General features: G+C 37.8%; 1 protein-coding gene across 5 annotated transcripts in view; it reads right to left on the reverse strand.

The window, feature by feature from the left end:
* Window positions 1–24927, reverse strand: part of KIDINS220 (kinase D interacting substrate 220) — a 64235-nt gene that overhangs the window by 31494 nt on the left and 7814 nt on the right. For all 5 annotated transcript variants that reach the window (XM_042463496.1, XM_042463488.1, XM_042463480.1 and 2 more), the window contains exons 2-18: window positions 21916–22060; window positions 20427–20525; window positions 19471–19569; window positions 18818–18916; window positions 17800–17901; window positions 16547–16645; window positions 13940–14137; window positions 13687–13785; window positions 13133–13231; window positions 11557–11655; window positions 11236–11413; window positions 9196–9360; window positions 4986–5165; window positions 3553–3718; window positions 2608–2759; window positions 1371–1660; window positions 931–1071 (exon numbers count right to left, since the gene is read on the reverse strand). In XM_042463496.1, coding sequence (XP_042319430.1) covers window positions 931–1071; window positions 1371–1660; window positions 2608–2759; window positions 3553–3718; window positions 4986–5165; window positions 9196–9360; window positions 11236–11413; window positions 11557–11655; window positions 13133–13231; window positions 13687–13785; window positions 13940–14137; window positions 16547–16645; window positions 17800–17901; window positions 18818–18916; window positions 19471–19569; window positions 20427–20525; window positions 21916–22023 — 2373 coding nt within the window. In that variant the 5' untranslated portion in view covers window positions 22024–22060. The remainder of the gene's footprint in view (window positions 1–930; window positions 1072–1370; window positions 1661–2607; window positions 2760–3552; window positions 3719–4985; window positions 5166–9195; window positions 9361–11235; window positions 11414–11556; window positions 11656–13132; window positions 13232–13686; window positions 13786–13939; window positions 14138–16546; window positions 16646–17799; window positions 17902–18817; window positions 18917–19470; window positions 19570–20426; window positions 20526–21915; window positions 22061–24927) is intronic.

Raw genomic sequence — 24927 nt, forward strand, 5'->3', positions numbered from 1 at the left:
TGCAACCACCACAGTATCCTGCTGAGATATAAAATTCAACAGGGAATATATAGTCAACATAGACTAGTTGGATCCACAGCACTGCTTGCAAAACTGAGCTTTTGCACTTTTCTGCTTCCACTGTAGCCTCACGATACTGCTCCTGAATATAAGGAGGCCTTCCAGAATGATTTGGGAAGTGACACAGGAAGAGAGAGGAGAGTGAGAGAAATCTGCTGCAGGGAGTAGAAAATAACTACTCCTTGCAGCAGATTTCTGGCTGGCAGAATATCTACAGGCACAGCCCCTTTAAAAGGACCTCCCTTTTATGTAAATCTGTACTTCTAAAGCCATCTGAAGGTGGGGACTAGCACACTTTCCCTCTCTAATGTGCCAAGAACTGGCATTATGTTTGTTCCCATTTATTACAGCTACTCCCCCCCCCCCTCAAAATTCACCCTGGAGTGATATTCAACAACTTGTGGATGGACACTAGTCCACAAACCACCATTTTGAACAGCACTAATGTAAAGAACTCTTTGGGTTTTAGCTCTTCTCTCTTTATCGTTATATCACAAAAGGGGAAAAATAATGTATTAATTTTCAACTTAAAGTTTACTTGCTCAACAAATTATATGCATTTTCATCAAACAACAATTCATGTTAAGTCTTCAAAAGAAATTGATTACGAATAATAGATTACAGTTCTAGGCTTGTTTTACTTTAGAAGACACTCTCGGAACTCAGGAATATTATAAATGAACATGCACCAACTCAGACTGTAAGTTCATTGAATGAAAACAATGAATCTTAAGTAACTAAACTAATTTATTCCATTAGTCACAATTTTGCACTGAAGCCAAATTGTTCCACATAAAACAAATATAATGCCTATACACTTTGATCTCAGAACAATTCAAAATGTCAGAAAGGTAAAATTATGGTACTTACAGTGTCAAGCATCTGTAAAACTTTGTCTTGTTCACATGCATCCAATCCATCAATAATCACTACAAGTCTGGTCTGGTTCTGAGTAAAGCTATCAATGGTTTTGGCCATCTTTGCCATCAGCTCCACTTCACATTTAAGAACCTAGCAAGATCAACAATCTTCTTAAAATTGCACTATTTTCACCAACCAATACTGAGAGAAGACATTCCAAAATTCATCTCATTTAAAAGACATATGTAGCATCCCCCCTTTACTTAGAATACTTGAGTAATTCTAATTAAAATACATTCTTTAGGTTTAGTGGAAATCTAGTATGCATTACTGGAATGCAAGACAAAAACATTCTTTTTTTCCTCATGACTCATCACCCTTTAAAAACACCAAACATCCATTATCCAACTCAAAATTGCCATTATATTTATTATAACAATGTATCTTACTTTCATAAACCCTTCACTCTTCAGCTTATGTAGCTTGGAGGCAGCATTATGAAGCCGTTTTCTCTGTGAATTCAAGACCGAGTCCATCACACGCCACCATGTACGACAGTTCAATATGAAGCCCAAGCCCACAACACATAAAAATGATATCAGAATAGCATTCACTGTCATGTTTTCAGGATTCACTTTAAAATAAGCTATGAGTGTAATCCCAGCCACAATGCAGCTCAGAATGAAGAGGAAGATAACGAAGGATGGCAAACAACAAGTTTTCTTCCATTTCTTTTTACCTGGGAAGTAAACAAGCAATTGGTAACTACATTTCTACTTTCAATATGAAACTCAAGTATAAGTACCAAATTTAATAACCTCAGATAAAACGGTGATGAAATTGGAAGTTCAACAATATGGTTTAAGTCAGGGGTAGGCAACCTTTTTGAGCCGGGGGCCGGGTTACTGTCCCTCAGACAACTGGGGGGCCGAAGCCAAAAAATAAATAATTAAATAATTTTTAAATAAATAAATAAATAAATAAACCAGGACAAATGTAGGACATTTTCAAATGGAAGACACTTTTTTTAAAAAAATGGAGGACACGTGAAAAAATTTGCTGATTTTTTAAAAAATGTTAATATAAATGCATGTTTCTGAGGCTTCTATAGACACTTGCCCCCCCTTTGCCTGCCTCCTCCTGATAGGCCAAAGGCCCACGTCCTCACGTGAAAGGCCAAAGGCTCCGGCAGCAATCGGCGGCAGGACCGGGCTGGGGCCGGTCCCAAGGCCTCGCCGGGCTGCAGGTTGCCTACCCCTGGTTTAAGTCTTTAAGACAACTAAACATGTCAAGTTGTATCTGAAAAATACTAATTTTAAAGAAAGTAATTACTCTAACTATTACAATGATTCTCCAAAACTATATATGGAATGCAATACAGAACAAATGAAAGATCAATCACATTTCTCTTTCAAAACAGATAACTGCAGAGTAATTGCCTTCTGTTCACAGGAATATAACAGAAGCAAGTAAACCAATCCAATTAATTTATGAGCATCTACAGAAAAATGGAGTGAGCACTGGTTTAGTAGACCACTGGATCAAAGTGAACATACTCTGGTACCTGGATGTTAGTAAACTTTGAGTCCCACAGGACTTCATCCTTTAAAAAAGGCTAGTTTCCCACTTTTAGTAATGAAATGGTTGTCAAGGTGGGAGAGAAAGAGCAGCTCAGTTAAGAAATACCTTGAGTATCTTCAGTCTTGAACACTCGAAAAAGCCGTGTTGCTAAGAAACCAAATTCCCTTTCACAGGCATCTGAAAGTGTGGCAATCATCTCAGCCATTGAAGTTTCTCCACCTACACTGGACAGTCTATTGTAATCGGTAAACAAAAATCTGAAGACAAATATTTAAGAGCATTAGACAATTACTGACTGCTGGGAATATGCTTTCCCTACAATTGTGGTCTACATCTTCAAACTGCTGAGCTGATATTAATGTAGTATTTTTTCAGTTCACAATTGTTTTTGCTATCCCTTTGTATTTAACACTTAATTCTATAAACTTTCAAAAATACAATGCAGGGATTATTCCAACTGAGTAATAATCAGGAGTCTTAAGTCAGTGAAAAGGTAATGCAGCATCTCCATCCAAGACGAAAACCTTAGAGCAAATTCAGTAGAGCACTGACAGCTATATTTAAAAGTGTATCTTTGGTAGATATTTTCCTAGCACTCTTAGGAAAGTCTATTTCTTTGCAAGTACCACTAGGTCACTATATTGTATATGATTACAGGGGAGTTTGTCACTGTGATGCCAATAAGTTTCCTCTGTATAATTTATTATAGGATAATTTCCCTAAACATCAACAAATTTATAATTTGTGATAAATAAACAAATTCAGATAGAGATGGATTTACAGAGGATTAAAAATGGTACTGCTTACATATGCAGGTGATTTTGAGCTCAGCACCAAGTAAAAGAGAGTAGAATACTTACTGAGAGTACAATCCCACCCAGATGAGCAACAGCATAGACAGCACTATATGAACAAAAACTAGCATACTAGTAAAAAGATCACACCATCATCATCAAATTAAGTTGGAGATAAGTGTTTTGCAGCATCAGACTTTTAAAAAAGCTTTAACATGATTTACAACAAAAGAACAATGTCTTAGGTTGCTCTAACCTGACAGGTAAGGCTTTTGTAGTTTGTTCAGGCAGCTCAGGTGGGTTCACAAACATGAGTTTAAGCAGCAACTCCATGTAGCCAATATGCCTGGCCAACCTTGTACTCAGTACCCATGCCCAGTTCCAGTTCTCTCCTTCTCTTCGGCTACCAAAGTATATCACAGCTAGAATAAAATATTTTACAATTGTCTAAATGTTAATAGCAATTATAACAGATTTTTAAAAAAGGAAACCAAAACATTATATAACTTGTACCATTGTTATACACAAAAATCATCACCTATTTTCATTTAGCTTCCTTTATCTTTCTGGATAAAGCATTATGGAAACAGTCAAATCCCTAATTCCTATATGTTGTATATATAGTTGGCCCTTCTTATATTGGACAGTTCCATTCAGGACCCCCACACAGATGCCAAATTTCACAGGACGTCTAGTCCCATCGTTTTCAATGGCAGCTTGACATGTGCGGAAACACATTAGAGCACCTGCGTGAATGCAGCGTCGTTGAGGAAAATGGGGCAGGGCCATCTGCAGATGCTCCAATCTATGGATGGCAAGTGTGCAGATGGAAAAAGCAAAATGCATACCCAATACACAGCAAACTATTTTTGTTAGCATTTATAACTTTTCCTCTTTAAAAAGTAACAGTAATACCCTAAACTATTATTCTATTATAGGGAAACCAATTCTTTTGGGGGCTATTTGGAAACATGTAAACTTTAGCGCTGGTGTATTCCAGTTTTTGGAAATGTTCTCAAAAATGTTCTCGAACATTCAGAATCAGAGACAGTCAATGGTTTCATTGCTTGGGGCAGTGAACCCTAACTGAATTTTACAGGAGCTACTCCGGGTGTTGAACTCTATAGAGTTTTAACATCCTGGATAGCTGTTAAAATTCAGTGCCCATAAAACTCAATTTTGATTCTCATAAAATGTAGAATTGAGTCAAAGGGCACATCTATTCAGAATTAATGGAACACAAATCTTACATGAAGTAAAAACAAAACTGAATCCAGATTAACAAATATCTAAAATTTATTTTTATAAATGTTTTAACTATTTTAATGCATTCAGTTATGTGTAAAATCTAGAGGGGCAACCTAGACCTCCCAGGAGCAGAGTTCAATTCATGATCAGTTACAGGGGTGGGGCAAGTTTTAGAGATTCCTCTTTCTCCCAGCACAATTGATTATGCCATTCCAAATGATCCCTCAAACTTCTGGAGCAAGGTTTGGGGTAGCACATGGTGAACTGGCTAAAGGTGCCTTCCCAACATGAATTCCCATGAACTCCATCTGCTATCTTTCATAATTTAATTAAACTACATTTTATTTATTTTATTTTTTAATTATTTTTAATACAACTTTTCAGTCTGCTTCTGAATACATAGTATGGTTTTAATTCAGTCTAACATGGAACAAGACTTACTAAAGAATACATAAAGCAGTGCCAGTAAACTCAGAGAAACTGCTATTCCAAGTTTTGCATCTACAGTGAATGCAAGCAATATGCCAACGCCTCCACAGAATAAAAATGTAAGGAATACAATTAGCCAGGAAAACTGGAACAAAGGTTCAATCTGCTGTCCAGCAAAAGTCTTCATTTCATCTAAAAAAATGAGAAAGAAATTCAATCCACAAAAATCCCAAAGGCTGTTAATCTACTCCTTTTCAGAATGTAGGTGCTTTGACAGATATTATTTACTTTCAGAGTGGGAACTGTATGGTCCAAGGACCACGCATGGCTCACCAATCCCCAACCTCAAGGCTCACAAAGCCTCACTGGCAGTCCCATCACACATAAAAACTATATATATCCCCATGCACTCGTTTAGACAAATTTGTCTAGCCTACAGTCACCCAAGCCACTGCTCTATAAATTTCTTCCAGGGGAGCACTGAGAAAGCTGCTGACGGGAATGCTGACCTGGTAGAATGTGCTCTCACATTTTGTGGTTTGGAAAGACCAAGGGATTCACAGGCCAGAAAAATACAAGCTTTGATTTACTGAGTTAAGAGTAGAGACCTTCCTTCCTAGGGAGATGGGTAAAAAGGAGGCAAAAAATGTTTCCAGTCTCCAAAATGGTCTGGTGCTCTTGAAGTACAATTGCAGAGACCACCTGATATCCAGTATATGTCACTGCTTTTCTAGAAAGTGGTCCAGATGAAGGCAGAAGGATGGTAAGACAACAGCTGTGAGTTATGGAATGGAGAATTTATTTTAGGTTGAAAGCCAGGATCAAGCCAGAGAGAGATGGAATGTGTGTAAAATTTGAAACAAGTGAAGTCCACAGAAAGAGCAGCTACGTATGATACCCTCTGGTCTGAGGTGATTGTCACAAGGAAGAGTACGTTTATGAGCAGAATTCAGAGTGGGACTGTCTTTAGCAATTCGAATGGAGGCTTCAAGACAGCTTTTAGTACCTTGTAGAGATCCCAAGATGGGAAACAATTAAATAGAGAAGCCCTCTTTAAAAAATCTCTTCACCTGTGGATTGGTTGAAACAGTTTTTGCCTAGTAAAAGCTTGGTGTCATAAGGTGTTGGGTTTAAGACACAGATTGAGGCCTGTTTGTAGGAGATCTAAAATCTCTCTAACAGCTGCTGTGCTTGGCAATATTTTTTCCAAGTCCATCTGAGAAAGGTTTTCTAGGTGGTCTCATATATCCTGAGGGTAGACTCTTGCCTGGAAGCCAGGATCATGTTTACCACCTTCTCAGCCTGCCCTGAAATAAGACCTCAGTTCAGTTGCCAGATGACTAGGTGAAGTCACCTGAGTCTGGGTGTAGAATGGAGCATTGACTGGGGTAGTTGGGCAGAATTCGAAGTGATAAAGGTTCCCGGATCACCAAGGCCAACAAGGCACTTTAACTGCCCTGGCTCAATGCTAGGGAATCCTGGGGATTGCAGTTTACTGTAGCAGCAAAACTCTCTAATAGAGAAGGCTACATATCTCACAAGACTACAGCACCCAGAATTCCCTAGCATCAAGCCAGGGCAGTTAAAGTGGTCTCAAACTGGATTATTTCTGCAGTGTATTTTGGCCCTAACTGCCCTTTATATCCAGTGATCATAGGTGGAGAGAAACCATTCTTGTGTGACACAAGAAAGCCTGCCTCCTACCTTGGGAGGAGAGTAGTCACAAGGATGGTTTATTTCTAGGGGAGGGGTTCCATGGGGACAAGAGAGCCTGTTTGGGGCTCCTTAGGAATAAAAATGAAACTGGGGCCTTGATCAGGCCGGTTTAAAAGACCTGACATCTCTAGAATGGAAGAATGAGCAGAAGGGACAAAAAGAATGAGACTGCTCCATCTTGTCTTTTTATAGCTTTTTTGACATAGAAGATATTGGCTGGAGCGGTCTGTGGCTAAAGATGGTGAAGAATCAGGTTGGGGGTCTTGTAAAACCAGTGCTGCTACTCCTTTAGATAAAACAAGAATAAAATCATTTTGACAGAAATCTCTCTCTGGATATGTTTTTCTGTTCCCTGAAGTGAAGTAATTCCCTTCCTCTGTTTCAGACAGGCCTCTGAGAGAAGTTGAATGAAGTGAAGTCTACATCAGCATCTCTAGGGAAAGACTGATGAGAAAGGAGGGCAGGAGGGCATTCCTCATATGAGAAATGAGCTTGAATTTACTTCTTTACGTGATAAAATGTCAGCCCTATCCTTGACATGCTTCCTTGGAGGGACTGGAGGGGCAGGGCAATAATGGAAGTGGAGAGGGTGGGGGAGAGAATTCTAGGTCATTTAGCTGCAGTACGGCTACTGGGGCAAGCTGGCTCAACCTCATTAGCAACCATGGAGGTAAGTCACTGCAACTTGATGGGGAAAAAAGGCCTAGGCAGAGATATAGGAACTGGAAGTATTTGGTTTCTTTGTTAAAATTACCTGTCACCTGGTTAACTCCCAAAACAGCCACCACATTAAGAGCGGGTATGTGGATAACATTTCTGAAATGACTGCTTGGATTTTGTACCTATCTGATATAGCTGTTCAGGTTTTGCTACTGTCTGGGTGACTCTACTTGGGAGCCAGTGGTCATCTTGAGCGGTTGAGGAGAGGTAGCTAGGGCATGTAAAACTCCCTCCTCTATTTCCATAGCCCCATCTGATCATCAATGCTAGCAGAGGCTGAACTACATTCAGGCTCGGCTAACTGGGATGTTGAAGTGAATTCAGCAGCTGTAACCTCTTTAAGGAGAAGGAACTAAGTAAAGAATTAACATTTATCAAATTTGCAGATACCACCAAATCAGGAGGAGTAGCTAATACCCCAGAAGTTAGGATAAAAATTCAAAATGACCTGAATAAACTGGAAAGCTGGCCAAAGCTAACAAAGTGATATTCAACACAGAAAAATGTAAGGTACTGCACTTAGGGCAGAAAAATGAAATGCACATATATAGGATGGGGGACACCTGCCTGAACGAGACTACATATGAAAGGGATCTAGGCGTCCAAGTAGACCACAAGTTGTACAAGAGTCAACAGGGTGATGTGGCAGCTAAAAAGGCCAATGCAATTTTAGGCTGTATCAATAGAAGTATAGTGTCTAGATCAAGGGAAGTAATAGTGCCACTCTATTCTGCTTTGATCAGGCCCCATTTGTCCAAAGGAGGGCAACTAAAATGGTGAAGGGTCTGGAAACCATGCCCTATGAGGAACAATTTAGGGAGCTGGGGATGTTTAGCCTGGAGAAAAGAAGGTTAAGAGGTGATATGATAGCCCTGTTTAAATATTTGAAGGGATGTCATATTGAGGAGGGAACAAGCTTTCTGATGCTCCAGAGAACAGAACAATGGATGCAAGCTAAAGGAAAAGAGATTCCACCTCAACATTAGGAGGAACTTCCTGACAGTAAGTGCTGTTCAACAGTGGAACACACTCCCTCGGAGTGTAGTGGAGTCTCCTTCCCTGGAGGTCTTTAAACAGAGGCTGGGTGGCCATCTGTCGAGGATGCTTTGATTGAGAGTTCCTGCATGGCAGGGGATTGGACTGGATGGCCCTTGTGGTCTCTTCCAACTCTAGGATTCTATGATTCTAAGAGGTAGGTAAGAGCACTGTGTCTCACTGTTTGGACATGTTTGAGGGCTGAGGCACTCCAACCAATGGAGCTGCCTTTAGATTTGGTTTTAGCTTTCCCCAACCCCAACCCCAACCAAAAAGAACATGCAGCATGAAAGAAGGAGGGACGCAAGGGAGGGGGAAGTAAAGAAGTCTAAGAAATAGGAAAAAAATATTATTATTGAAGACAGATAACAAAGTGAGGGTTAGATTTTTTAAGAAGCAGAGGAAAAGGGGGGAAGAAAAGTAGCCAAGAAAAAGACGGAGGAGCGAAATATATGACCTTCCCTGGGCAAGGCAGGGTGAAAAAACTGGGGAGCCAGGGATCCAACAGGAAATATTTTGTTAAAATATGTGATCCCTTGCCTTGCCTGTGTGGTGCAGGATGCCTCCTTCTCTGCTGGCTGAAGAGGTCAGCACTCCAAGCAGCATTTTTCACCCCCCTAAACTGGTAGCTATCAACCCTCACATGTGGCATGACATAAAGAGCTACAAAATAAAGAGGTATGTGGAATCAGGCAATATAGTGCTTTATTAATTAAAGAGAGATAACAATAAATATTTGACTAAATTTTACCTTCAAGTTTCTTGAGCAAAAATGATTTCCCACTTCCCCACTGGGCATAAAGTCCAACACAGATGGGTGGTTGCATAGTTGGTTCGCTAAGAATATCTGCTAGTGCACTGCTGTAAAGATCATAGCCCAACATATCACCATCAGATTCAGTTGGAGATAAATGTCCTGTAACATCAAACAAGCTTCATGTAATACATTTGTTACATAGCTATATAGTCTGCTGTTCATCTAATGATATCAAATCATGGCACAGTTTGCTGAAAGTAATCTGAAATAACTTAACTAAATCTTTTTATATTCCCTATCTTCTATAATATATAGGCAAATGTATTTATCAACATCTTTACTTTCTTCTTCCATGCTACCCCAAAACAAAAGCACAGCATCCACATAGAGTCTCCTTCCTTGGAGGTCTTTAAACAGAGGCTGGATGGCCATCTGTCAGGGATGCTTTGATTTGGATTTCCTGCATGGCAGGGGGTTGGACTGGATGGCCCTAGTGGTCTCTTCCAACTCTATGATTCTATGATTCTATACCCTTATCCTCAAAAATTCTTTTCCATATAGATTTTATTGAATCTTTTTAATTGCTTTAGTAACTGCCAATATATGCTATGTACAATCTGTTATTCAATAATTCCTCCTTTGCTTCCAGTCCAGGTATATTTCTACCAGGAACCCTTTTATGAGCCCACTTGACAATGACCATTTCAATAACATACAGCATTTAAAGCACCCATCAACAAATTTACTCATTCCTGCTGATGCATGTAAGGTAGTTCATAAACTGTAGTATCACAAAGAAGATAGTTTAAAAAAAAATACAGAAAGATTTAACAAAGAATAATGTAAGACTATTCCTACTATCTCAGGGTTGTTTTTTTTTTTGTGAAGATGTAAACATGCTTAGATTCCACCCAAATCTTCATTTTGTCTTCCCCCCCCTTCCGTAGGGCTGAAAGCATTCAGAAGCTTTCATTTCAGCTTGTAATTCACTGTGATTTGTTGTGTTATCTGAGTCAATAAACTATGGTTAAGACTAACCTTGCTTAGTTTCAAATAGGTCAGCTTCAAACAGTGTTTTTTCAAAACCAGCTTGCTGAAAGCTTTGTTGTGTGTGCCTTCAACTCATTTCTGACATGGCAACCTTAAGGTGAATCTATCTATCACAGTGTTTTCTGGGGCTGAGAGTGTGTGATTTGCCCAAAGTCACCCACCCACTGGCTTCATGGCTGAGCAGGGAACCGAACTCTGATCTCCAGAGTTGCAGGCCACCACTCAAATCACAACACCATTAGCTATAAATCTTAACCACAGTTCATGTGGTTAACTAGAAATGGCAATAAAGGCTTCCAAATATTTCTTGCTGGCTGTACAAGAGAAGCTGTGTGGATTCAGTATGCAAGTTCAATAGAACACTATATGCATCCCTGTTTTACTAAGCCAGTTTAGCAGGCCATCTAAATTCAGCCACAGTCTTCCTTTAACATAGATGAATTTTTAATCAAAATGAGGTGTTGCATGACTTTATCAAGTTTGGATGCTGCAGATCATCCATCCTCAGGTTATAGACTCCACAAGTGAATCCATTTGCTTTTTTCTCAGTTTGTTTAAATCTGCCACAGCTGAATCCATTGTAAGTGGGGGAAAGGGGAAGTTTTTTAAAAAAAAAATAGGTAAGAGTAGAGGAGAGAGCAGAAGAGTCAAAGTCAAGTGAAATGAACAGATTGAGTGTGGGGAAAAAATTGAGAGAAAGAGACTCTAAAAGCTTCTGGCTGGAAAGACAGGAAAATAAAAACTGAGAGACAAGGGAGTAAATAGTGTATAGAAAGACAGCTAATGACTCCTGTTTCCTGAGCTGGAATAACCCATGTGACATGGATTTCTCCTCTGCACCATCTAGAGAATTCTCATTTTCAATCTGAAATGTATATGTGTGCGTTCAAACTTTATCCAATTTAACCTTTTCCTCATTAAATGTAACACACTCCTGAAAACATCTGAAGTTAGTGCATTTTTAAAAAAATGTCTAATACTTACTAGCACCAAATATCTGAGTTAAAATACTTTTCTGGTGGCTACAGTCAATGTTGTAAGGTGTCTCCCCAGCTTTATTGGGCCTGTAAAGCAGCCTGCCATCTTTGGGATTTCTTAAAAGCAGTTCTGCAAGCCTGCGGCTTCTTCCACGAATAGCAATATGAAGTGGAGTATCTCCTTTCTGTAACAATCATCATAATGTTAAAGGACATAAATCAAAATAGTTTACTACAAACAGTTTAGTTATTCAAAAGGTAATCCAGCAAATTCCTTTCAATTTGATCCCATACAGTACATAACCAGCAGCTATCAATAAGAGCGTACCTTATCTACAGCAGAAACCTTTGCTCCTTTGTCAAGCAGAAGCTCAACTATTTCAATGTTTCTCATCTTGGTAGCCTTTATAAGTGGTGTTTCTCCATCCTAAGAGCAAAAGCAGAAAGATAGTATGTGAATGCTTCAGGATTAGACAGACTCTGAGCAACAATACATTTTGTGTTCTCATATTTGGTGACAAAAATATGCAATTCTATTTTAAAAGTTGATGTCAGTAATGATTTTCACTACATCTGACATTTCTATTTCACTTTGATCAGATTTGGTAACTTCAGAGGCTGTCTCTAAAGCAGATACTCAATATCAGATAATAAACTCCAGTTCTTCTTCATGGTCTTTGTGCCTCACACATTTGGTTACTGCACAGGAACAAGATAACTTGAAGAACTACAGTGACAAGTCTGCACGCTGTCCTTACCCCTTAACACATTTCATTAACAAACACATTATGGAGTAAGTCGCAGTGAACAAAGTGAGACTTACTTTTGTATAAACACACAGAAATGCATAAATACTATGATAGTCCACATTTGGGTACACTAAGGAGCAGTGATTATTTCTATGATGCTTTCATGCATTTCAGATTGATTCACGTAATTTGTATTAATGCTCTTAATGGTTTAATGACTAGTACTGTTTAACACAAAATAAAGATCCTATCTGTATATGAGATCTTTTTATCAGGAAAATTGTTTTTGTTTTGAAGTGTGAATCCATGTTGTCTCTATTTTAAATGTTTTTCAACTGAATATAGTAAATTAATATTTTAGGAAAGCTTTATTATAAATTGTATTTAGTTTATCAGGTATGGATGTTTGATGGTGATAAATGATATGTTATACTAATTTGTGTTTTTATTTTTGCTTTGTATTTCATATTTCTGTTTACTCAATTGTGATGGCCTATATCTAGGAACAATAAATGTTACAGAAGAAAGCAGAAGAATATTTTAAGGAAAGTTATAGGAACCAGTTGCTAAGTTATTATAATACAAAGTTGAGGGTTGATTATCCCTTATCTGAAATGGTTTGGACCAGAAGTATTCTGTATTTTTGGAATACCTGGATTTGCAAATACAAAACACATAATACAAGTGCTGTGGTACATATTGTATTTGCGAGGCTGGAGAGAGATGCGAGAGACGCACAGCTGAAGAGAGATTGAGGATCTGTGAAATGGCAGGAATCCAAGCATAGTGCACAGCACAAATCCATACCATCTGTCATTTCCTTGCATCTCTTGTGTTTCATTTGTTTGCTACTTGTGTTGTGCGTAAGACATGAGGTTGTACAGAATGAGAAGGAGTGTCGCAGCCAGCAACTGAAAGGCAGAAGCAGGCAGCTGACAGTAAAAAGTCTCAGGCTTTAGAAGTTTTTGGATTTCAGGATTAGGGATGCTTAGCCTTCCCTGGCATTCTAACCATTCTTTTCTAAGGAAATTTTTAGTACTGAAAAGGAATTCTAAACTAAAATTTAGATAACATTAAGGAGGGGACAACATTATTTAAAACACAAATCATGCATCTTGCAATTTTTAGGAGATAAGTAATTAATTATATATTTACCTTTGTACATATTTCAGTGTCTGGATTGCACTGCAGGATATCTCTTACCATTGTAGCATTTCCTTTTTCAACAGCCCAATATAAAGCAGTTTTATTATCCTACAAACAAATGCACAACATTTTTGATTAGCATTTCAGTGTCAGATTAAGACACTGCTTCTATTTAACCTATACAGTTGGCCCTCCACATTTGCAGGGGTTAGGGGTGCAAGACCTGCATGAATGTGAAAAAATTGTGAATAACCAAATGTAGCCTAGAACATTTCTGAACGCCTACTCTGTGGCAATGCAGACAGGAAAAAAAATCCTGGCACCACTGCCTCTGTAAAGAGGTGTCCAACAGAGCTGTTTCAAACAGTCAGGGATCTTTTATAACCTAACTCACAAGGAACTCACACTATTTTACCAATGCAGACAAAACTGATCCGATTCATTCCCAAAGTGGGCACTATTGTTGATACCAGCCCAGTGAAATGTTACTCCAACCCCTGCTTGTACAGTGATAATGGAAATTGGTGTGTGGTGTTTTCAGAAATGAACACAGAATTACTTACCTGACCTCTAATGTCAATATCTGCATACTTATGAAGCAGAGCTCTCACAATTTCAACATGTCCACCTCTGACAGCCCCAATCAGAACAGTATCTCCACTCTGCAGTTAGAAGAGAAGACACACACATTCAGATGTTGCCCATTTTTCAACCAAAATATACATTTAAAGTATTTCAAAAATAGCTTTCTATAATGCATTAGGTATAAAGGGGAAAATGTGAGTGCATGTATCCTTTATAAACAAATGTACTTACCCTATCCGGAATATTCACATATGTCCCTGCATCTAAAAGGTCCTGTACTATTTCTGTGTGTCCCTCCTTTGCAGCAATCGTCAAAGCTGTGTTTCCATCTTTATCTGTTAAGTTTACATTTGGATTTCTTTTCAGAATCTCTTTTACTGAATCTGTAAAGCCACCTTTTACTGCCACAATAAGTGCAGTCATAGAATTCTAGGGCAGGAAAAAAAAAAAAAGAAACACACAGAAGGAAAGAGTATTATTTGCAAACTACCATATATACTCATCTATAAGTTGAGAAATTTATACCCAAAAATTGACCCCAAAATCGCAGGTTGACTTAATTACAGGTTAGTATGGTAATGTGATAGCAGCTCTTTCAGATTTCTCCATGCAGTTGGCAGAGCAGTTTACTTCTCTCTTGTGCCAAGCAGAAAGAGTTCTGGGTGACTGATTGCTTTTAAACAAACAAACAAACAAGAGTCCCTCTCCCACCCACTGTCTGGGGAATGAAGGATGAAACAAAAGCTGAAACACTGAAGCAAAAAGCCTCAATTAGAGTCTCCGTTGCTGCAAGCACACATACATACACTGAAAGAGCCTCCAAGTTTTACCTTCGACTTATCCACGGGTCATAATTCATAATTTTGGCCCCAAACCCTACCCTTGAATTTACATGAGGTCAATTTATAGTCGAGTACAAACAGTACTTCAAACATATTACTGTACTACATTCCATATTGCTTTTAAATCAAAAGATTTAAGTGCCGGATAGACCGGCACTTTGTGCTGGCCGGCCCTGAACTAGGGTTTACATGCTCAGCAACCCTATTGTGAGCCCTGGGCGCCATCTTGGTGCGCTCCTGTACAGATGGGGCATGCAATGATGACATCACTTGTGCTCAGTGCTTACACGGGGCTGTGCACGACGGGTGTCATAAGGCTGCACTGCAGCCCTTATGGTGCCTGTTATTTGCACCGGGGGGGGGTGGCGTGTGGCTGATGTGTACCCAACCCAGCCTGTTCAGGGGCAGCATCTGTCAAGCCCCTGAGAAGCCATTTTAAGGCTTGTTGTTGTTTTCTGTCATTTTCTACAACAGAAGCAGGAATATGTAACCTCCCAGACTACAAAGACATAGCCATATCAGTCTGGAATATCAGTATGCAAAAGGATCAGTATGCAAAAGTACCACAATGACCATAATTAAAACTGAATTTGTCACCTCATCACCATACCCGCACGTTTTGCATTTCTATGGCTATTCATATAGTCTGATTATAAACGTCCTTCCTGGACACAATTCACTCCATGCATCTGAGGAAGTAGACCTAAGTCTACATAGCTTATGCTACAATTTATTTACACAGTTAGCTTCAAAGTACTACAAGATCCCTTTGTATATAGCTTAGATTACTGACTATGATGACTGCAGCTGATTGGAGCTGAACACCACCTGTACAGCCACAGGTTCCCCTCCGCTCCACTACAGGAGTTTATTGAAACTTAGCAGAAGACAGTAGAACCATATTCCTTGTTAACAAATTTGGCATTATTTGTACAAATTGATTTCCACTCAGTAACACATTATAGCCAGCCATGTGTAGCTTCACTCAGACATTTCCTTTGTTTAAATTAAATTTCAGCAACAGAGCACCAGAGCATATGAAAACACCAAGATCTTGATATTAAATAACTAATTATTCCATTGTATGATTCAACAATATCTCTGAGCCTAGCTGAAAGCATATTTAGAGCTGGAATAGACCAGCTAAAAGCCAACTTCCTGGCAGCTTGGAGCATTGGCATTTAAATGCCATGCCTCCCCGCCAAGATGTCTTAAAGCCACCCGACTGCCCAGAAGTGGTAGCTTCATGACACTCTGGCAGCTCAGCGTAGCATTTACACATCGCACGTCACCAGAATGTTGTGAAGCCGCCATGAGGCCATGGCAGGATGGGAAAAGGTTGCTTTTCTGCCACCCAAAAAGCAGTGGATCTTTACCACTTATTTTTTGGGCGGCTTCAAAGCGGATTGGGGCTGCAGCATGTGGTTGCCATGGACCCAATTAATCTTTGGAAGGGTCAGCTTCAAACCGCCCCTTCCATCCATCTGTTTTGCCCCTTAGTCTGCTCTTCAGGCAAACAAGCAGCAGAGTAACTAACAACCAATATAAATAAGAGAGTTCCAACTCTCAGACTTAGAATCTAAAACGAGTAACATAGGGCCGGGGGGCGGGGGTCAAGGATGTAATAATAATATATAATAATAAATCTTTATTTTTATACCGCATTTCCTGGGAGATCAAAGCGGATCACAGGCAAATACAGATGTACAACACATCATATTACAGCATAAAATACTGTAATTTGTAATACTCTATTTGTAGACAAATAAAAGAACTCAGGTAAAATTTCTTGTAGAAAAGCTAGGATAGAATGTCCAAGGAAAGGAAGGGCCAAAAGACACTGGTTTTTGAGCAGAGCTGAAGGAATGGAGGTTAATTAGATGACATCTGAAGGAAATGACATAGGGTTACCATGATCATCCTTATTTGAGTCTATTCACTGTTTTATATTAGAAAAATATTCAGAAATAACTATATCACATGTTAAAATACTCACAGCTCCTTCTTGATCAACATCTGCTCCCATATGCAGCAAATACTTCACACATTCCAGGTGACCCTTTCTTGCTGCCCAGATCAATGGTGTAGTACCGTACTAGACAAAGAATGTATATTTTACATATTAGACACATTCTGGCTTCATTTTAAAAACTGAATTCCTGCTGCAGTGATAGATGTCAAATCTACATACCCACAACATACACAAAACATTTGTTTTGGCAGGGAAGAAGAAGTTTCTGCTAATGGGAGCAGAATTTTAAGAGGAAGCAATATTTCAGCATAATGCGAGATCATTTCAGAAGGCAAATAAAACTGAAAATGAAGTTAAGTCAGCAAGCTGACCATATGCAAAGCTGTATACAGAGACTGGCCAATGTAAAAGTAGTACAAAATATAGGTAGGGTAAAGCTGCAAAACACACAAACACTCAGAGGATACAAAATTACTGGTAATTCAATAATCACATGTGGATAAAGTCATGGAAGATAATGCAACATTCCGACAGGTGAGCACTTGTCAGTCCTTTGGATAACTTAATAATTTATTTAAATCAATACTGTCACTCCAGCAATAATGGACATACTAGCCTAAAACAGGGCCTAGCAATATATAACCCATGAAAGTTATTTGCTTTCATACGTTACTTTAAAAAAAAATTAGCAAAATGACACAGTGACATAAAACAATTTTTTTTAACAGAACATGAACAGCACCAGGCCTATACTTATCAGACCCAACCAGCCTAGTTAAGAATAGATTATAGGGCTTGTAGCTGAACATATCTAGCAAGTACTAGGTTTCCCACTTCCAGCGGCCCTATGGCAAAAAGTCTGAGCAGCACAATAGTATTTCAATAATGAAAGACTACTGAATGAAGGTTCAAAGAAAATGTTCTGAAATGGCCTCCATATTAAAATATATTCTAAAGTATGTTTAGCACAACAATCTCTCTGCTATGGTAAAACTAAAAAAAATCCAATTCATAAATATTAACAATGGGACAATGATGGAAACATACAGCACAGTACTATGCATCTGCATTCATATGTCAGTCTCACTATATTCAAAGCATTTGCTGCTAGGCAAGTGCACAGAGGATTTCAGCCAAGGTATTTTTAGTATGCGCTTTTTAAAAACATCATCATAAATTAACAACACTAAAACTCTTAACTTTATAATTAGTTTTATAATTTTAGCTTCCTAAGGTGAGGTAAGTGTGTAACTTAAAGGAAATGGTTTTCAACTTACTTTGTCAGAGCAGTTGACTTTCGCTCCATACTGAAGGAGAAGTTGTACTATACGAGAGTGGCCACGTCCTGCTGCCCAGATTATTGGATAGACACTATATTGCTTAAATAAGATTTCAAAATTATACAAGTACATTCAATTTTTCCCCATCATTAATTAATCAAGAATACTACAGAACATGTAAGACTATAAAACAAGCACAGAATCATGTTAGCTCTTTGATCTTTCTCTTTCAGTTACAACTAACTCATTTAAGTAGGGCAGTACTTACAAAGTCAGAATGTACTTACAAAATATAAGAATCAGGGTACTGTATCTTATTTTCTGTGTGAATTTACAATAAAGGAAAATTATAGAATTTCTACAATGTAATAGTATACAAACCTGAATAACAGAAGCTTTAAAATTTTATAGTGATAACACTGGTGGAAGGAGGATTCTTCAGCAGAAGCAAATCAATATGCCCATTTACATATTACATGTTATAAACCTAACAGTCTATATCAAAGAAGAATATACACTTACTTGTGATATGATGCTAATTTAGGCATCACAAAAGTAGCTGGATGAAATCTTTTTTATTTTATTTTATTTTATTTTAAGCCAAGAAAAAATAACATACATATACCATACATATAAGAAGAATATATAACAAGTAGGTATGAATCTTTTAATGTGGCTGGGGATGAGCATCCCAATCCTAGGTCACTTAATGTATACAGATACATGTGCATGACCAAGAATGCTCAGAGTTTTCATGTTTAACTTATATATCACTGTAACAATATCCTTAACAACCATAGAATTTTAAAGCTTTACTGTGTTTTAGAAGTCCTCCATACAGAAACAATAATCTTATACAAAAATAACATGCTAAAAGCCATTCTGTCTTTTATCAACAGTTATCCAAAAAAGACAATCAATATCAATTACTCTGAAGTGCAAAATTCTTCTCTTGTTGTCCTCTACAAAAAAAGGGGTGGGCAGGGGGGGTGGGTGGGCGAGGAGAACAGCTTACCAGTCCAGTGGTGTTTGGGTTTGCTCCTTTTTCAAGAAGCAGCTCTGCTACTTCAGTACGGCCTTTGTAGCAAGCCCACATAAGAGCTGTCCATCCACCCTAACATGGGAGATTATCATTTAAGACAATTTTAACATTTACTTAGAATATTTAAATAAAATACTATGCAACATTGCTCAGAAAGCCAACATTAATTCATTATTAATTAATTAATTAATTAATTATAAATAGTTGAATCTAAGTCTCTACATAAAACAAAAAAAATTGTATACAAGAATTAAATCTGACATCAGACATGGCAATCAAAAACCAGTAGGAAAGCTTCCCTACCCACTTTGTATAAGACCTTAATGTGATCATTTTGAAGCACAAAGTTCGAAACATCTCTGCAAAATGCTCCTCCAATAAATAAATAAAAAAAATCCCAAAGGGAAAATTCCAGAGTCTCCAAAACAAAAAGAGCTTTCACAAAGCTTCCCAAGAGGATTCAACTTTTGATGGATCTACTAAGGCTGAATGCTCACAATTGTGAGGAACCCCCCCCCCAAAACCAAAAACTAATTCATTTTTTTTTACAAATACACAGTTCATTGTGTGTTTCTTCTTCTAGACAAAAAGCCTGCAGTATTTTGAAAGCCCCAGAGATATCATACCATGTCTCGATGTTCCATGTTCACATTGCAACCAAGTAGCTCTGACACAATGGCAACATGCCCCTCTTTAGCAGCTGAGATGAGAGCTGTCCAGTTATCCTAAAAATGGGGAAAGAATATTAAAAAAAGAAGAAAACGCAATCCAATATATGATTACAGTAAAAACAGTTTTAATACTAAGGGATAAGGCCTTTTAAAAACAATGATTGACAGATTTTACACTGGGGATGGAAAGAATATTTGAAGACTTGAGGAAAACAACATTAAAAAGGAGTCTCCGAAAAAGTGTCCAAAAATAACAAAGAGAAACCTTGTTAAGCTACATTCTCAGTCCCCCTTGTCGCCAATTTCTCAAGCAGACTTGAAGACTACTCCTGCCCCACCAGCCCAGGCTCACCTATTTCCTGTCACGTTGTGGCTGGGGAGAGGTCAGGGGGGCAGTTGAACAAGGAACACTGTTGTAGGGTGTGTTTTTTCCTGATAGTCATCCCACAATAATGTCATCTGCATTGTTGTAAACCAGCTATCAGGACACAAGTAGCAGGGACCATACTCCTTTCTCAACTACCCCCAGCAACATCAGGTAGGGGGCATGCCTGGATGCTGGAAGGCCTCCACTATTTCTTTTCTTCAAACTCTTCAAAAACTGCAGTTTTTAAAGATGATTTTGCATTGGGAGGAAACTGACTAAATCTCCTGTAGGAATGAATATTTAAAACAGCACAGTCTATCTAATACCACAGGGCACTACATTATTAGCAAATAAGTAGAGCAAAATGACATATACAATATAATTCTAGGTCTTTTGTGGTGTTCAGAGTTCTTTGTACAGGTTATACACTGTTTGGGGGAATGGAAAAGATCAGCAGCAAGAGAACTGTTTGCATTGATCAGTGTGTGCAGGAGGGATAAAGACATAGCATAAGACCAGATTCTTCTCTCAGTACAGTACTTACTGCATCTTCCAAGTTGCAATTGGCACCTTTCTTTATCAATTCTTGGACAATTTCTAAATTGCCTTGCTCAGCAGCTAGCATTAATGGAGTCTGGCCATTCTGCAATCATATGAAAAAGGTACATGGGCTGTAAAACACTAATAGAATATTATCAGGTTTTATGATGAGTCCTTTCCAAGAAAGCTGATCATTGTATGATTTCATACAGCACAGAACAGACAGCATGTAGAGTTTTACAGCAGTAATCATTGTAATACATCTCCTAAAAACATCTTTAGAATGGTGAAAATATTATTACAAGGAAAAGAGATTATCTTTAGTACTGTATTACTCATTACTATTGAACAAATATGTTTCCCTCATCTATTTCTTGTTCTTCAACTATACTGCACTGGAAAAATGCATACTTCCTTAATACACTTCCTTGATCTTAAGGAAACATTTTTTGCTGTATCACAGTCAAATTCCTTCCAGAAACATGAGGTTTGGTGTGTGTGTGTGTATGTGTAAAATAATATCTTCACAAATACTACATTCCTGGAAAATGCCCATACATCACTTGGTATTCTTCCACTCAACATTTAACTGAGCATACATATAAACCTAGCATTCAGTCTGTGATTACTTTTTCATATAAACAAGCAATCAGCTGATTTTAGACAATGAGTACAAGGCAATATGATTTTTTTCAAATTTACTAAAAGTCAAGTTCCTTCTATATTAATGTTGTACATTCTTAACATAATACCTTATAGTACAAAACAAAATCGAACTCCTCCTCAAAACAAAAGGAATATTCCCCAAACAGGAAAACACATTTATACCTAACTACACTGTTAAACCAAATGAAGTAGTAGTTCTTTATTGTGTTTTTTTTAAATAGCTAAGACAGAAATCTTATACAAAACTTCCTGGGAATTAGTAATGGGCTTACAATAGAAATATAACTTGGATGGTGTTTTGGAAGTTTAATATAGTTTCGAGTGAAAGGTTTTGAGTTGGGGAAGAGATCATATATGTAGCGATTATTTTGTGTGTATATTTTTTTATTTTATGTTGGGAGTATAATGTTGGGAAACTGAAGTTTCATTGAGTATGCAAGTAACAGTAGACAAGCAATGTTATAAATATATAAACAAATAAACAAGATTCGTAGGAGGAGCAAACCAAGATAGTCATGGCTTGTAACTTTAATACATTACTACAAGTACAGTCTATCAGCTCAAGTAAAGGTCTACCATGAATAGGTACTGTATTTGTGTGACTTTCAACTGGCAACCATTTAAAAATGACCATATTATTTTATTATATGATCTTAGAATCTAAGATCAATATTCTTGGCTAAGTAAGAAAAACTATACTATATTTCATTCCAACATTATAGTACAAAGAGGTACCTACTGATTATTATTATTATTATTATTATTATTATTATTATTATTATTAGTTATGTAAGATTTTCAGAAAAATTACTGGTGATTTAGATTACCTCATTCCGCTCATCTACATCTTTGCATTTCTCAAGAAGAGCTTTCAAAGCAGGAACATTTTCTTCTTCCACATATGTCACCAAACTCTGAGACACAAGACCTGCCATCTTTGCATGAAAGGTCAAACTCCACAATGCCAGTTATCTAGATGAACAAAACAAGCAGTTTTAATGTGTCACTAACATACTACTATCTTTATACACAGGGGAACACAAGACAGTGACTGACAAGCTGCTGGTACAAATTATTTCTATTGTAAGTGTTTCAAGTACTGTGTGATTTTTTTAGCATCATGATAAAACACAGCACTAAAGTCTTCACTGAAATATCTGAAATTGATATCAAATTAATATCAATAAGTGTACATGAAACTACTTTGTATTTCGCTGAAAGCTTTAAATTGTGAATGTAACGTGCTAAGAAGGATGAGAAGTGGAGGAGGAAGAAGAAATTGATAAACCGAGACAGACAGGATAACTATAGAATTAAGAAGGTAATTTGCCCAATACACTCTATATCAAAGACTTAATAAATATAAGGAAAACAGTAGAATTAGGAAGGTAATTTGTCTGGTAAACTGCATATTTAAGACTTAACAAATATAAGAAACTAGAAATATATCCAAAACCAGCTTTACTTCATGGCCAAGACCCTATTGTGTCAAATCACTTACACAAGAGACCATAGCACTTGTGGTTTGACATTTTTGCTGCTTGCCCAATGAACCATTCCAGACCTTGATGCACAACCTGAAGCTGTGACTTCATCAACAGTGATTGCCTTAGGTGTCTCAACAGTGATGATCCTGCCATGACCAAACTGGCTTTCCACTCCATTAACATTCAATGAAATCTTGAACCATACTAACAATTAGCTGGAAGTAAGGTATAACGAATTTTTCTGTTCTGGAATTACTACATAGTGCAAAGTGATGAGTTTTAAAAATACACTCTACGCTGCACATCACAGATCTCAATTGTGACATTTACTTGGGTCTAACTTATCCAGTGTGTATAAACATTTTAGGCACACCAGCAACATAATAAAAACCAGAACTGGGCCAGGCTCCCAGTTCTATGTCCTTCCAACCTTAACTTGGCATCATTAAAAAAACTGTTACACATAGTTGCTGAGATAAAACAGAAGTGACAACAAAAATCTGGAGTTTCTGCTTTTAAAGGTACTGATATCTTCTCAAAGAAGCTTTATGAAACGGCTATTTCACTACAGATTGAAAGGCAACTGCTATTTCAATCTATATATATGTTGTACATTTCAATTTAGTGATAACTTAGTCGCAGTACCAGGAGAGAATTCTTTTTGATGTGATTTGCTTTACTCTAGCTTCCATTTAAATCTCAAAGACAGCAATAGAACTAGTGCAGCAGTAATGCTGAAATAAAGTTTCTTCCAAGAATCTGTTAGGCTAGATAGTCTTTCAAAAATTATTCCCACTCCCCCGAAATGCTACCGATGACTGAAATATTTTCTTTGAGAATTTCATACCTTCAAGATAACAAGAAGGAATTAAGGACTAAGAAAGGCACACAAATATATGGCACAAAAATAAATAAATAAATTCCAAAGAAACAGCTCTCTATTGATAACATTTCCCATAAAATATACTACCCCGAGAACCCAACACAGTACTGTAACAGTCAGCATTTTTGGCAGTTGAGCCACAACTAACATATGAAATACCCAGCATTAAGGAGAATGAAGAACCCTAATACTTGAGGGAGCACCTCTCCCTACATATACCAGACCAAGTACTGGAAGCTGCTGGGGAGGTTCTCCTATGTGTCCCTCTTACTGTATATACTCATGTATAAGTCTAGAATTTTTTTTTGTTAAAAAATTGACCCAAAAAATCTAAACTGACTTATCCATGGGCCAAAGTATGTGTTGTATTTTAATTCCTATTTAAAGAGGAACCATCCCCTGGTGAAAGGCAAGAGCATAACCTGTAGTGGAAGCAATGGCCCGCTCTATTCTCTCATCCATCCAACCTTTAGTGTGAACACAAACAGTTATGTCTACTGGAATTTTGTTAAGTTGTTTTGCACTGTTTTCCTTTGCTTCATGATCCTAAGTTTTATCCTGGACTTATCCATGGGTCATTTCAAAATCAGTAATTTTGGCCCCAAAACCTGCTCTCGACTTAAATGGGTATGTGGTGACAGGGGAGAGGACCTTACCTGCTACGATACCCTGGTTGGGCAATGTCCTAACCTCAGATGTCTGATTTACCCTGACCTTGGCCTCATTTCGGTGTCAGATTACTAATTTTCTCCTCACCTACTATTTTTGGGGCAAAGTAATCACTACAGTCAGCCCTCCATACCCATGGATTCTTTATCCACAGATTCAAGTATCCATGGCTTGAAAATATTCAAAAAATATATAAATTCCAAAAAGCAAGCCTTGATTTTGTCATTTTATATAAAGAACACCATTTTATTATGCCATTACACTTAATAAGACTTGAGCATCCAAGGATTTTGGTATCTATGGGGGGTCCTGGAACCAAACACCAGCAGATACCAAGGGAACGCTGTACTTAGCTCTGACCTACTGGGTTATGAACCTCTGCCCTTTGTTTTAAACTTATAATTTTTAAAGTTGTTTTATGGACTGCATGCATACATGTAAGAGAGCGAGGTGTCCACATAGTTGTCTGTTCTTCCACCAGACACAATACATAGATACATACACAAAAGAACCTCAAAGTTGATCAGAATGTATGCACACACACTACTAATAAATGCATCAGACAGTGGAATCAATCCTTAGATAACAGATCCTAAGGCAGTGCAATAGGGGTGATCCAAAAAGGAGCTTGAAGGGCAGAAACTCCAGGTGATGAGATAACATTTTAGGTAAAGTGGTGTTTGTATAATTTACCCTTCCTGCTTAAAACAGATAAATCTCTCCACTTTGTGTCAACCTAAGTCCAAGAGATGGCCTTATAGATTTCTTGGGGATAAACATTAAGCCTCTGTGTACTCTAA

This window comes from Sceloporus undulatus, chromosome 1 (assembly GCF_019175285.1).
Source record: "Sceloporus undulatus isolate JIND9_A2432 ecotype Alabama chromosome 1, SceUnd_v1.1, whole genome shotgun sequence".
NCBI classification, from domain to species: domain Eukaryota; kingdom Metazoa; phylum Chordata; class Lepidosauria; order Squamata; family Phrynosomatidae; genus Sceloporus; species Sceloporus undulatus.